Source organism: Amborella trichopoda, chromosome 9 (assembly GCF_054954075.1).
Source record: "Amborella trichopoda isolate Santa Cruz 75 chromosome 9, AtrichopodaSantaCruz75HAP2 v2.0, whole genome shotgun sequence".
In the NCBI taxonomy this organism is placed as follows: domain Eukaryota; kingdom Viridiplantae; phylum Streptophyta; class Magnoliopsida; order Amborellales; family Amborellaceae; genus Amborella; species Amborella trichopoda.
The window spans coordinates 624,772-636,779 of record NC_142344.1 but is presented as its reverse complement, the minus strand read 5'-3'; the positions used below and the strand labels follow the sequence as shown (position 1 = coordinate 636,779).

The window sequence follows — 12,008 nt, the reverse complement described above, 5'->3', positions numbered from 1 at the left end:
GCCATAAAGCCCGGCGTGTGGAACCCCCGGCCGTCGAGCCTAGCCTAGCCTGCCAAGCAAGCAATTTAGCCGTGCAAATTGGCCGCAGCCTCTCAAGCCATGGACGAAGACAAGGTAGTGCATCTCATCGACCCGATGAATATGAATTTTTCGTCCAACGCCCCCGCCAGGGGCAATACTGCCTGCGGAGTGCCTGCTACCGTGAGAGACATGTCCGTTGGTTTGCTCCTCCTGGCACTCGACATCGGCTTGATCCTCCTTGTTTCAAGGCTCCTCCACTTCTTCCTGCGCCGGATAAAGCAGCCCATGGTCGTGTCCGAGCTCCTTGTACGCCCTGCCGCATCTAGAATTTTCTCTATTTGATTTGGTTTCATGGTCTTCTTATTGAAAAATCGAACCTGGGCCAGGGCTCGGTCCTCATAATTGGCGGCTAAGTCTTGGCCGAGGGTTAAAACATAAAAAACAAAGAAAATATGAAAACTATATTTATATGGAGTTAAAGCGGAAAGGAATAGATTTTCAAACTCGTGTATTTTCAATTTTTTGTTTCTAAAGGTAGGAAAATGCAAAAATAAATATTCATGGCCCAAAAAATTTTCTAATCTCTACCGATGACAAATTATTTAAAAATGCATTTTTTTTTTTTGAGATTTTATGTATATATTTTTAATATTTTTCAAATACCTAGCCGGACCACTAAAAGTGGCCAAAACAGGGTGGGCCGGGCAGTTCCGAGTTGGACGGGCTGAGTTTTGCTAACAACACTTGTGTGTGTTTTGAGCAGACAGGGTTGATAATCGGGCCGTCGGCATTAGGGAATATCAAATTTGTGGAGCATATCATGTTCAGCGAGACGATTATGGAAGTGATCGGTTTCATGGCAACTGCAGGCCGCGTCCTCTACATGTTTTTGGTAGGCCTGGAGATGGACCCGACCATCTTCTGGCGCATGGGCAAGAAGGCGGGCTTTTTGTCAGCTGGCTGCATCACCGTGTGCATCGCCCTCAGCGTGGCTTCCGCCCCCGCTACAGTGTCCCTCATGGGCAACAGGATGCACCTCTTCTACGGCGTGGCCATCTTCTCCATCCTACTGGTCACCACTGCTTCCCCCATCATGGCACGAGTGACGGCAGATATGAAGCTGGCCATGTCGGAGATCGGCCGCCTTGCCATGTCGTCCGCCATCATCAACGACGTCTTCAGCCTCTTTGTGGCTGCTGTACTCTTCAACCAGCCCGTGCAGCAGGATTTCAGCCCGATCAACCTGATCGAATCGGTATTCCTTGCGTTCGGCTACGTCCTCGTGCTAACCATCATCATCGTCCCATTAATCAACTGGTTCGTTAGGCGTATGGCCAAGAAGCAGCCGGATGTGAGTGTGTTCCAAATACTGGTGATCGGAGGGATGGTTTGCGGCCTTTCCTTGTTGTCGGAGATGGTGGGGTTCAACGGCATGCTGGGGGCCTTGCTGATGGGCGTCAGGTTCCCGAGAGAGGGGCGGATGGCGCATCTGCTCCTCGACAAACTCCAGTATCCCATGAAGACCTTCGCCCTGCCTATCTTCTTCACCTACAACACCATCCAGATCAAAGTACAGGAGCTGACCGGCCGGTTTCTGGCCCTCACGGCCACCATTGTCGGCCTTTCCACCCTCGGCAAGGTGGTCGGGTCCCTGATGGTTACTACTTACTTGAGGATGCCATTCCACGAGGGCCTAGTCCTCGCCTTCCTGCTCAACCTCAAGGGACACATTGACATTTTGGTCGCTGCAATGATGGTCCAAAAACGGGCAAGGCTTCCTTCCCTTCATATTATACTGTGTTTATACTCTGGGATAATATTTTAATGTTATATAAGTTTTTAAATCGAGTAATTTATATACGGACATTATATAAAAATAAACGAAAAAAAAGGGAAATGGCCCAATTTTGAGCAAAAGTTACATGCAAGGTCAGTCCACCTATGTTTTTTTTCAAAAAATTATCTCTCAGGCTGCCATTAAAGTGCTTTTTATTTTTTATTTTTTTTCAGTGCTTTAGTGTGAGGGGCAGTGTACATTTCGGAAAGCAGTCCGAGTTTGGTATCCTCAGACCGCCTTATTCCTTAAAAAACAAATGAGTTAATGCAGTCCGAGGATGCCAACCTCGGACTGCCTTGAAGAGCACCAGAGAAGGAGGTTTGAGAATGGGCAGTTCGGACTGGCTTTGAATGCTTAACAAGTCAATCTTTACGGTTTGAGGATGCTAACCTCGGACTGCTTTGAAGAGCACCACAGAAAGGCGGTCCGATGATGTTAACAGCGAACCAACTGGGCACTTCCACAAACATCAAGACACAACCTTAGTATTGAAAAAGCTCAAAAAAACGAAGAAAGAATAAAATGCATTCCGAAGATTGTATCCTTGGACTAAGGGGTAATTTTGAAAAAAAAACCTTAGGATGATTGATTTTCCCTATAATTATAACCAAAATTGACTCATTTTATATTTCAGTTTTTTTTTTTTTTTTTGCTCGTACGTAATTCATTATTTTAAATTCTAGTAATTTATTTCTCCCAAGGTAGGAAAATCCGACTTTAGCGCTGCCCAAAACACTAAAAAATATATTGAGTAATTGCATGGTTAAAAAATTCAACTTCATAACCACTCAAAACATGAAAAGACTAGTTTGTATTGGGTGGTCTGAAAGTCCATCTTTTGAATTGCGAAAATACTTAGTTTGTCTTTTTTTTATATGAATTTTGACTTTTTTTTTTTTTAAGTGATATTAATTTAGACTTTTGAACTATCCAACACTTTTAAGTGTTTTTTTGACAAATGAGCTTCAAGTAAAGGATAAAATGACAATAAAATAAAAAAACCTAAAAATTTAGGACAATCATAAAGTGATCTAAAAAATGGACCAACCCCTGACACCACATCTTATTTTGTGTTTGTATATAAATTTTTTTACAAAAATTATGGGATTGCCTACAAGGAGACTATTTATTTTTTTGTACATGGAGGTTGCAATTATTCTCGTCCCTTCGATGTCAAAATAAGTGGTTGTAATAGTGTGATATAAAGTTTCAAAAAAAAAAAAATCTCAAACTTCGTGGCTCATCTTACGCCATTGGGAATGAGTGTGACCTCTATGTACAAAAATAAATGGTCTCGACAATCCCAAAAAATATTGAGTACATACGAAAGAATTTCATATAAAAAATTGTTAACGGATTGTATACAATGAGATCATTTACTTTTGATACAAGGTAGTCACAATTCTTTACAACCATTTGATGTGAAATTTAATAACTTGGACGTATCACAAAGTTCAAAATTTTTTTTTAAAAAAATTTAAGCTAGATAAATAGAATAATTACAGCTGCTCAATTTCACATCCAATGCTCATAACTAATTTCACATCCAATGCTCAAAACTAATGTCAACACGTTGCATTGTATAAAAAAGTAAATGGTGTCATTTTGCACTTTCCCCGATTGGGTAAATTGATATCCACACGGTCCATTCTAGAGGTTACTTACAGGCTGGTCCTATAGCAGTAGAAGTAACATCACCTTTGAAATGTCTCACACACGAAAGATTAATCTCCATAAGCACAAAGGCCATGGCCGATTATCGTTTCCTTATTTTTTTTTGCTTTTTCCCACCTCATTGTTTTTTTTCTTTTTGGCAGGTGGTTACCACGGGTGAAAACTCAGCAGTGATGATGGCGATCTTGGCCACTACCTTCATCTCATGCCCGCCAGTGGCGCTTATCGTGGGGCGCATCCGTCGTGCCCAAAACTATGTGCATATGGGCCTCGAGTGGGAGAGGCCGGAGCAAGAGCTCCGGTTGCTCGCCTGCGTCTATGGGACGCACCAAGTCCCGGCGACCCTCAACCTCATTGAGGCGTCTCGCGGACCTCAAAAGTCGCCCATTGTGGTCTTCTGCATGCACTTGGTGGAGCTCACGGACCGCACCGTGGCTGCCCTCCTCTACCAGACTGACTCCGCTACGTTCCCCTTGGAGGCCCCCGGCACGTCCTTGTCGACCCAGGCTCAGGACCCTTCAAAGGAGGCAGCAGAGATTATAGGCACTGCTCTTGACACGTACTCGGTCGAGAGTGGCATCATCGTGCGCAAAATGTCAGCAGTGTCCTCCTTCTCCAACATGAACGAGGACATCTGCAGCGCAGCGCGGGAAGCTCGCATCTCCATTGTCGTGCTTCCATTCCATAAATCACAGAGAGTGGACGGCAAGATGGATGCTGGCAACCCCGGGTTCAGGACATGCAACCAGAAGGTGTTGCGCCATGCCCGGTGCTCGGTGGGGGTGCTGGTGGACCGAGGGCTCGGGGGAACTGCCCGAATAACCGGTTCTCATGTGTCGGTCCATGTGGCGATGCTATTCTTTGGGGGGCCCGACGACAGGGAGGCCCTGGCGTTCGGGTGCAGGATGGTGGAACACCCCGGCATCAGCTTCACAATGGTGCGCTTCTATCCTGCAAAGGACAGTGGCCAATCGGTGATCGACGTCCAAGGCGAGCACAGCGACATGAAGATACTCGCCACCATCTCCGAGCAGAACAGGGAAAGGCAACTGGATGAGGCTTTCATCGATGATTTTCATCACAGGTGCGTGCCTAAAATGTACTCGATCCTCCTAATTATTTTTTTTTAAAAAAAAGAGAGAAAAAAAAAAAATCAATTTTACGTGAGGGCATATTTCTACATTTGCATCCATCTTAAAGATGGTGCAAATCGGTGGTCTATCTGAAAACGGCTGAAGCTAACAGGACAAATGTTTTCTTCATATAAGTTATTATTTTTAATTTTTAAAATTTGTTTATTTATTTTGATATCCATGTCAACGATTATATGTCCTTAAAAATTGGGTCAAAAAATCCATGGCAAAATAAATTTTTAAGAGGGGACTTATTTCTATACTCATAAAAACCGTGTCCAAAAAAATAAAAAAAAAACACCTCGACTTCTATGTTCTTTCGTTGTTTTCCTTTTACAATGTGTTTTGACTTTGAGAAAATATACTGCATAGTATTTTAAGGCACCACAAGTATCAGTCATCTCTAGCCATCCTATTTGAAATTAGGCAAACAAAAGCGTATAATTGATCACACTCAAAATTCATGCAAAATTTTCTCAGACTCTAATGGAGCTTTGCTTCTTTATCTAATGAAATTAATAGTTATCATGGTTCAAACAAAGCAAATAAAATAAAATAATAATAATATCATTCGATTTTACATGCGATTGTTTGGGGTGTTTATGACCTATGCGCACCAAACATAACGGCCTGGTTCCCCTGGTACAAAAAGTTAACGGTCTCTATCAATCAACATAGCATCCATTCCATTCCAATATATACTATATAGTATAGAAGATGACTCTCATCTTTTTTTTAAATGAAATTAGTAGAAAAGTATTTCTTGATAATTGTTAATTATCGATAATTTTCCATGAAAGGTATGTCGAGACAAGGCGGGTGTCGTACATGGAGAAGGTGGTGAGCAATGCCTCGGAGACGGTGAATATTCTGCGGTCTCTGGAGGGCATGTACACGCTTGTAATTGTGGGGTGTGGACGATGGGGACTCTCTTCAATCACCGCCGGGATGACAGACTGGGAGGAATGTTCGGAGCTCGGACCCATTGGCGACTTACTTGCATCCTCTGATTTCTGGGTGACAGGTTCTATATTGATTGTCCAGCAGTATCGACCATCCCAAAATGAAAATGACGACGACGACTTTGTGCTAATGTAGAAATGGAAAATCTTGTTTTCTTTATTTTTTTTCATTCTTTTATTGTCTGATAGGCCATTACATTTTCTGCGTGTCCGTGTCTTTCCCTCTCTCTCTTTCACTCTCTCAGAAGCTGCAATGAAGCAAAGAGCAGCAAACAACTTACTCAGGGTGTGTACCTTATTGTATAGTCTCATTCTTGGTGATGAATCATACATGAGAATGTTTCATATGAACACTGAATAACTTGAAACTCAATCATGATTTTGTGTGTCCAAGATGTCTAGGCACGTGCTCAAGCTGGGACTAGCCAGGGTCCAATGGCCTTGTATCTGATCTTGGCCAAGTCCCAAGTTCTTAACAGAGAAACTAGGCATTTCTTTGATAAAAGAAGGTTCAGTGAGAGTCCTAAGGTTCTGCCTTAGGAGTCACCTCTCTATCGAGTTAAGTCTACTCGGGCGAGTGTCAAACTTCCAATTTTTTAATCATTGATTTTTTTTTTTTTTGGGTAAGTCAATAGGGGAAAAAGCCCCTACCCGTTTTTCATTAAATAAAAATAGAAAAGAGGCAAATCATAATGCTACAATCCTATCATAGGGAAAACTATAGCGGCAGAGAGAGCTATCCCCGTCTTGGCAAGTGTATTTACTACTATTTTGGCCTTGCGGTAGATGTGAAAAATGCTCCACCTATGGTCTGAAAGTTTGTGATGACAATTGGCTGCTATTGTGTGAAGTGCCCTTGGAGTCCTGCAACGCCCTTAAATAACATTTATATGCATTGACAAATCACTTTCAATTTAGAGAGGAAAACATTGAGTTCAAGAGCCAGATTGATGCCTACATCAACAACATAAAATTCCACACAATCGTTTGATGTAATGCTAAAAGAAGCAGCAAAAGCAGCAATTTAATCACTGGTTTTGGTATTGTTTGCTAGGGGTACAAGCTCTGTAATACTAAGATCTGCAATGGTAATATCTTTTTTTGATGGCTCATTATAATAATTTTGTATATTTTATAGGTCATATCTTTTCCTTGCATGCGCTTCACATATTTCTTAGACCATGCCGAATGTGACTTGAGTATAAATGGGGCAATGTCTCTCTGTTCGTACATTTAGCTTGAAAGTTTTGATGCCCAGACATCCAAGGTAATCCAATTTGTAGAAAAATCAAAACTATATGTAAAATTATCTTCTTCTGATTATGGATGTATAAATAATCACTCCTCTCATGGCTAGTCTTTTGTGAGCTTGACGGTTTTACCTATGATAAGATGCTTTACAAGGAAGAATTGCCACAACTCTCTCTCTCTCTCTCTCTTCCTTCTTAAATTGGCAGGATTGCCCACTACTCTCTCTTTCTCTCTGGTTTTTCTTGAATCGAAATAGGTCTTGCAACAAGATATTGCCCACTAATCTCTGGTTTTTCTTGAATGGAAATAGGTTTTGCAACAAGGAATTGCCCACTAATCTCTTTGTCTCTCTGTAGATAGATTTGCCCACGGGAAAATATACCACGCCTAGCATGTGTATATGGTACTATCTGTTTCCCTAACTGCTAATATGCTCAGAGTTCAACTTTTGCACCAACTGGTGACCTGCATGAATTACAAATCATAAAACCATCACTAATTCTAATCCAAAACTATAATAGAGGTGGAACCAAATTTTGATCTGAAGAATGCTATTAAAGCAACATCAAATTGGTTTTGGATCCATACCTTCAATCTCAGAATCTACAGCACATTTCAATGACCAATCTGATTTCTGAATATGCATGCATTGGCCCCAAGCAAATGACATCCAAGGACTGTTTAATTCTTAGGACTTAGACGCAAATCACAATTTTCTTGTATATGAAATAAGCTGTTAAGGTTCAAACAAGCCAATTATCGTTTCAATTAGCAATTGAAGGGAAACAATGTAGATGAAACCAAGGCTGACTGAATATTTCATTGTTCAAAGTATTTCTTCAATCTCCAAAAAGAAAACTAATTTGGGCTGATCTAACGTATAACAGCCAACATAAACTAAATAGATAGATATCTTCTGATAAGATAAAATAGACATATATTAATGGAAACAGTTTATACAAGGTGTCAACCTTATACTATAGAAGTAAGGCGCACCTCAAAAATCCACCCAAAAGATTGTTTTGTCGTCGAAAAGCTCTATAATTGAACATCTCAACTTCGAGATGTATAGATATGGGGAAAAAAAAAGATTTCAAGTCCTAAAAATAGTGCACATTGTAACACGTTACTTAGACCGTCAATTTTAAAAAAATTAAGTGCGGATAGATTTGTTTGATCTACACCATATTTTGAGCTCTAAATTTCATAATTAGGGGCCAAAAATAGATTTTAAGACTATCATAAGGGTTTTTGGCACCAGATCTACGTCCTTTAGCCATATTTAGAGGTGCCCCTTACTTTGATAGTTTAAGGTTGACAGCTTATACAATCCAAGCCCAATATTGAAACATGCATATTTAAGCACTTGATGTTTCAGTGATCATTTGCACTTAAAATTGAAAGCCAATGGAAGTGGAAGAAATCTAATAAATAGTTTCCAATACTTTAACAACAGTGAGAACCAGAACACAAATACCCAGTGTGGGAAGGGTATTGGGAGATGGAAAATACTGGGAAAAAAAAAATTAAACTAAACAAATCAAATATTTTGCATTCATTCAATCTCAATCTGCTGAGGTACAGCTTCTTCGGACTCTGTTTTTTCAGTTTCAGTATCTTCCTTCATGATTCCAGAAGCCTCAACAGTTCTAGTGAGCCATTCTTTTAGGGGATCTTCATTCAAATCTAGCCTCAAAATTCCAGCAAACATACCACCAAAAAAGGCAACAGGCTCCTAAAAGTAAAAACAATACAAACCATTGTTGAAGGCCAACACAAAAATATGTCAAGTAAATATATACGTGTGGAAGGCCTATCAATATCTAAGAACCCATAAATAATAGAAATAGCTCCAATTTCTCAAATAATGTCAAAATGCTAATGAAATTCTTGCAGAAAATAGCAAACCTGGTTTTAGTGAAAACACAGAAGAACCCAGAGCCTATGTGTGCAAGCAATTTTTCTTTATGTGTCTACCTTTTCTTTATGTTGCACTAGTTTATATAATACAGCGATTATGCTTCACATGGTAATAAAACACTTCTTTTTTACAGTACACTTTCTCTTTCCATCTCCTTATGGAAATTGGAGTGATGAGCTTCATTGCTTCTCCCATTACCTTCATTTACTTGTATTCCATGAATCACCCACAAAACTGATAGTGTGCATCTCCCTCTCAAAATAAAAGAAACAAGAGAATGAGAGAAGATTTTTCATTTAGATACAAGTCATTGAGATACTTTTTTTTTCTTGCCTTGTTCAAAACAGGTGCCATGTTGATGCAAGGCCTGCAAGTACTAATTTTTTTTCAAGCTATTAGATTGATTCTATCATCATCATGGTATGTTTACCAGTTGCTTTTGTAGTTTCAATTTATCCTCTGTAATATAGTTGAATCGGAAAATGATTTAGATGGTTAGGCAAGTTGGCATGTTTCTTTATTTATTTGTGTTCATTTTTGGGGATTTCTTAATTTAAACAAGAAAAGTAGATGAAGAGTCAGCGAGGAACCGAAAAAGACCTGATTCCACACACACACAAGACATGCAGAAGGTATGGGACGACACGGTTAATTGGCCACGGAAAGCGAATTCGTTCCTATTCCTATAGTCACTTCTTTGTTTGATAAGTGCGCAGTTGAAAGGGGGTCCGGTAGGCAAAACGAACATCACATAAATGTGGGATGGGCCTTTGGGTTAGTCTAGCAGGTGAAAGGACATTACCCTTCTAGTTCACAACTTCGGCATGCCATGACTAAATTGGGTTATGGTTATGTTGACTCTGGCTGCACTTGCCAAATTGGCTAATTTTTACTATTGCCCGTGTGATTGTAAGTCGAATCGGCAAATGGTAAATATATTTAGGTAAAGTTAGTGTTGCAAGAACACCAAAAGTTGTGACTGTTTGTTGAGGATAATCTAAGGTGCACCTTCCCCATTTTAGGTAAATTTTTAGCTTGTCTGCATGAAAAAAACTTCTGACAAAACTATTTCTTTCAATTTTTTGCTGAATTATTTATTGTATAATTTATTTTTTCCTACAAGAAACTTTCTGGGTTTATATTTACCCAAAAAAACAAACCTTTTTGGGTTTATGAACAATGCAGTATAACTCGGTCATTGCCTGTCCCAAGCTCAGAAGAGAAGAGGGTTGTATTTGGTTGGCAGCCAACGAAAAACTTTTGCCATATCCCTATCATGAATCTTGAAGCAATATCATTAGCCAACTTCAAGCAATTGGGATAAGGCTCAGATGATGAGAGATTGATTCTATACGATCTCCAAAAACTTATGCTACTTGAATAGTTTATCCTGCAACAGTTTTCTATCTTCCAGATATCTAGAATGCTTAATTCAATAGAAAACCTTTGTATGTGTCTCCATATACATCTAGAATATAAGTATTTGGCTCCAATATGCAATAAGATAAGAGAAAATAGACTTAATTGGGTTGGGTTGGTCATATGAAATGCAGACCCAGTTTAACACCTGTTAGAAGGTGCGAGTTGGTTAATGTGAAAGACTCAAACATGTGCGAGTTGGTTCAAGTGAAAGACTCAAAACGGGTAATGGGAAGGCCCAAAAGGATATAGTTGGAAGTAGTGAGAAAAAATATGGAGACTTATGACCTCATTGAGGGTATAGCAAGTGATAGAGCAAATCAGGATTCGTGTAGCCCGAAAAAAGTCAATAGAGGGGGAACCCAACCCACAAATAATAATAATAGGTCACAAAAAAGCAAATCAATTTGAAAAAAAGATTTAGCCAAGTTGCATATATATGCATAAATAAGGGTGTGGTTCGCATAAGGTTGCAAACTTCAACAATCAAAATAAGGTGCACCTCCAAATTTTATATTTTGGTGTCAAAAGTTATTAGGATGACCTGATAATCCATCTTCATCTCTAATTATAAAATTCTAGAATCAAAAGATTGTTCAAATCACATAGATCTATAAACAAATGAAAATCTTGAAAACAGACAGGTGTTGAAATACAACCGTGTAAAGCTAGCTATAAGCACGTACGGATTACCCAAATCCCAAATTTGAACAGCATCTTCCCACTCTTTTTTCTATTCCTCTTACTCCCTCTTTTCTAAAATCTCTCTCTACCGTCTCACTCCCACTTCCCTAAAATCTCTCTCCCTCTTTCTCTATAACTCTCACTCTCTCTCTCTCTCCACGCATCAAATGAAGGCGCCAAATGGAATCCATCTAAGCTTTTCTTAGATGGAAGCATTCAAGAAAATGAAAAAATGCATGCATCTGTGTATACGTTTTTTTTTTTCAAATATTTCTGTGTAGATGTAATTAATAAAATAAAATAAAAAAGAGAGAGAAGTTTCTAAATAGCACACTCGCATTTTTCTCAGAGAAAAACCAGCTTCAACATCTACAAAAAAAAAAAACCCAATAAAGCATCATACATAAAATATGCCCCTGACTAGTCAAGGATTGAGGAGCTCCAGAGATAGTGAAACTAAACAAAGGTAGATTTTCTAAAAAAAAGCCCTAGAAAACTCTTCAAGGAAGAAGCTTTATGTACCTTGAGAGCTTCCTTGACTACAGGATCTTCAAGAGGATTGAGGAAAGCTTTAACTCTTAGGACCCTTGACTCTGGCCTCCTCAGGCGCTTTAAGGAGAAGGAAGCCATGGGACTCTGCTTTGCCTTCAAGAGATAGAAAAAGTCACATTTTCAAAAAAGATTTATATGAAAAAGGGTTCATTGGAGAATATGAGTGAGAGAGAGAGAGAAAAAGGAGCTGACCATCGCCATGGGATTAGTGGGAAGAAGAGCCATGGGAGCAGTTTGGCTGCAGCTCCTGTGTACCACGACACCCTTGTGTCATTCGTATTTGATGATTGGTTCCCTTGTTTCCATTTGGCTAAACATGTTAAAATTACAAAACCACTTAAAAAGGAAAGGGCAATCATTCACCACAACCAATCTTTCGAAATGGTCAGCCTTTTAAGGGAGGAAAATTGTTTCATGGGCGCTGGACCGCATTTCTACGTATGTATGTGATCCAGAAAGTGTAAAGATGGATATAAGTGGGTGTTTCATCTAAAAATCATGAAAACTTAAGGGTCCAAATGTCTTTTTACTATATTTATTATTTTTAGTTTTTT

General features: G+C 39.5%; 2 protein-coding genes across 2 annotated transcripts; one reads left to right on the top strand and one right to left on the bottom strand.

Annotated features, from left to right (window-relative positions):
- LOC18438401 (cation/H(+) antiporter 15) lies at positions 1–5,978 on the top strand. The gene is made up of 4 exons (XM_088845910.1): positions 1–327; positions 785–1,837; positions 3,487–4,616; positions 5,466–5,978. Exons 1-4 carry the CDS (start codon positions 100–102, stop codon positions 5,761–5,763), a joined length of 2,709 nt encoding a protein of 902 aa, XP_088702036.1. The 5' UTR covers positions 1–99; the 3' UTR covers positions 5,764–5,978.
- Positions 5,979–8,275: 2,297 nt separating this feature from the next.
- Positions 8,276–11,766, bottom strand: LOC18438400 (UPF0426 protein At1g28150, chloroplastic). The gene is made up of 3 exons (XM_006848584.4): positions 11,647–11,766; positions 11,425–11,547; positions 8,276–8,613 (listed from the first exon to the last, which is right to left on the bottom strand). The coding sequence occupies exons 1-3, from the start codon at positions 11,677–11,679 to the stop codon at positions 8,434–8,436; spliced, it is 336 nt and encodes a 111-aa protein (XP_006848647.1). The 5' UTR covers positions 11,680–11,766; the 3' UTR covers positions 8,276–8,433.
- Between the last annotated feature and the right edge of the window lie 242 nt (positions 11,767–12,008).

Coding starts and splice junctions, on each gene's coding strand:
- LOC18438401 (XM_088845910.1), top strand. CDS start 100: ATGGACGAAGACAAGGTAGTGCATCTCATCGACCCGATGAATATGAAT. Junction 328..784: donor TGGTCGTGTCCGAGCTCCTT/GTACGCCCTGCC, acceptor TGTTTTGAGCAG/ACAGGGTTGATAATCGGGCC. Junction 1,838..3,486: donor TGTGTTTATACTCTGGGATA/ATATTTTAATGT, acceptor CCGATTGGGTAA/ATTGATATCCACACGGTCCA.
- LOC18438400 (XM_006848584.4), bottom strand. CDS start 11,679: ATGGCTCTTCTTCCCACTAATCCCATGGCGATG. Junction 11,548..11,646: donor CCACTAATCCCATGGCGATG/GTCAGCTCCTTT, acceptor TATCTCTTGAAG/GCAAAGCAGAGTCCCATGGC. Junction 8,614..11,424: donor TAGTCAAGGAAGCTCTCAAG/GTACATAAAGCT, acceptor TTTTACTTTTAG/GAGCCTGTTGCCTTTTTTGG.